This window comes from Austrofundulus limnaeus, unplaced genomic scaffold (assembly GCF_001266775.1).
Source record: "Austrofundulus limnaeus strain Quisiro unplaced genomic scaffold, Austrofundulus_limnaeus-1.0 Scaffold358, whole genome shotgun sequence".
NCBI classification, from domain to species: Eukaryota; Metazoa; Chordata; class Actinopteri; order Cyprinodontiformes; family Rivulidae; genus Austrofundulus; species Austrofundulus limnaeus.
Genome location: NW_013952760.1, coordinates 278,278 through 280,215, shown reverse-complemented (window position 1 = coordinate 280,215; position 1,938 = coordinate 278,278). Strand labels below are relative to the sequence as shown.

Sequence of the window (1,938 nt, the reverse complement as noted above, 5' to 3'; positions counted from 1 at the left end):
TCACAGCTCAGCATGGTGAGCCTCAGACAAACATCTTCCTGTCCACAGTCTGAGACCACCAACCAATCAGGACGTCTTCTGTCCCCACAGAAAGCCGGCCTGGAGGCCACGCTGGCAGAGACACGAGGCCGCTACGCCCAGAAACTGGCAGGCTATCAGATGCAGGTCACATGTCTGGAGGAGCAGCTGATGCAGCTGAGGGCCGACCTGGAGTGGCAGGGACACAAATACCAGACCCTTCTGGACATCAAGACCAGACTGGAGATGGAGATYGCAGAGTACAGGAGGCTGCTGGACGGAGAGGCAAGTGACAAGTGACAATACTTTTCATATCCTCATAAACTGTCATAAAATGTTCTCATTGCTGTCCCCCGGTTTGTCCTCTTATTAAAGGTTTTCTACTTTAAGAACATCACAGAAGGTCTAACACATGATAACTGCATCGTGTGTTAGTATTAACACAGCCAAAGTTTCCTAAAAGTGCAGTTTTTCAGTTGAAAATGTTTTGAAAAACTTCAGGTTGAAGAGCAGAACAGCAGCGTGTCGTCTGCATAAAGACAAACAGAAACCAGGAATCCTTTAAGAAACATTTAAGTGTGCAGATAAAAATAAAATAATAAATCAAACCTTTAAACTAACTTTTTACAACCAACRGTATTTTTAGAGATTTATTATGGTTAAAAGGACCTGTTATTGTGCAGAGCTTTGACTGAAACTGTAAACTTTTACCTAAAATCTCATATTACAGTGAGCTGCATCCAGTCAATAATCCAACATTTTGTCTCATTTGCAGCACGTGTCCCACCAACACCACCCCCAACAAAAAACTCATTATCAGGATGGAGGAGACRGTGGATGGGAAGGTGATTAATTCCTCAAACAGAACGTCTCCCTGAGAGCTCCAGCAGGAGGAGCTGTGAAAAAAACAACCAAATTAAGATGAACTTTAAAATAAAACAATAAAACAAGAAGTTTGTTTTGTCTGTTTTTCTTTTGATGACCACCAGGTGGAGCAAGATATGAAATCCATTAGTGTCAAACATACAATAAAAATGTTCAAATATTATAATAATATTAATAACACTCATCAATCACTTCATTTGGGTTAGTGTTACTGTTCAGATCATTGTTATCTAAGCAGCCAATCAGATGGCAGCATCAGTGCTTTAAGGCACAGAGAAAACTGGGCATCAGAACGAGGAAGAAAAAGGACTGAAGGGACCTGGGTCGTGGAGTGATTGTGGGTCCGAATATTTCAGAAACTAATGATGTTCTGGGATTTTTACCTACAACCATTTATAAAAGAATGGCTCAAAAAAACTAGGAAGTACCCAGTGAGCGGCACAAAAAAAGACAGACTGGGTTGAGACAACAGAAAGCTCAAATAACCACTTGTTACAAACCATGAACATGTCCAAACCTGGAGCAGCAGAAGACACCAGGTGAGAACAGAAAACTACCCTCCAGCTGCAGTTTACATTGACTGAGCAGGAAAGAAGCCTGATTTCACCARAACCACCAGAACCAGAACCTGATGTGAAACACATCCAGAGGCTGCACCATGGGCGTAACTTTAGGTCWACCATTTGATTCTGCTCTCTGCATATTTATTTATTTATAGAACCATGAATTTATCCATTCATAAATAATTGTCAATGCAGCAACCCTCGAACCCACTGGTGGACACCGGCAGTGAGGGATGCTGTCAGGCTGAAGAAGGAGTCCTGTCGGGTCTTTTTGACCTGTGGGACTCTGGAAGCAGCTGATAGGTATCTGCAATCCAAGCGGATTGCAACTCGGGTGGTCACTGAGGCAAAACCTCRGGTGTGGGAGGAGTTCGGAGAGGACATGGAAAAATACTTCCGTACRGCTTCGAGGTGATTCTGGTCCACCAACCGGCATCTCGGGGGGAGAAGCGGTTCACCACCACCACTGTTT

At 43.4% G+C, this 1,938-nt stretch overlaps 1 protein-coding gene across 1 annotated transcript; it reads left to right on the top strand.

The window, feature by feature from the left end:
- Positions 1–6: 6 nt before the first annotated feature.
- LOC106528095 (keratin, type I cytoskeletal 13-like) lies at positions 7–352 on the top strand. The gene is made up of 2 exons (XM_014023171.1): positions 7–15; positions 91–352. The coding sequence occupies exons 1-2, from the start codon at positions 13–15 to the stop codon at positions 316–318; spliced, it is 231 nt and encodes a 76-aa protein (XP_013878625.1). The 5' UTR covers positions 7–12; the 3' UTR covers positions 319–352.
- Positions 353–1,938: the final 1,586 nt, after the last annotated feature.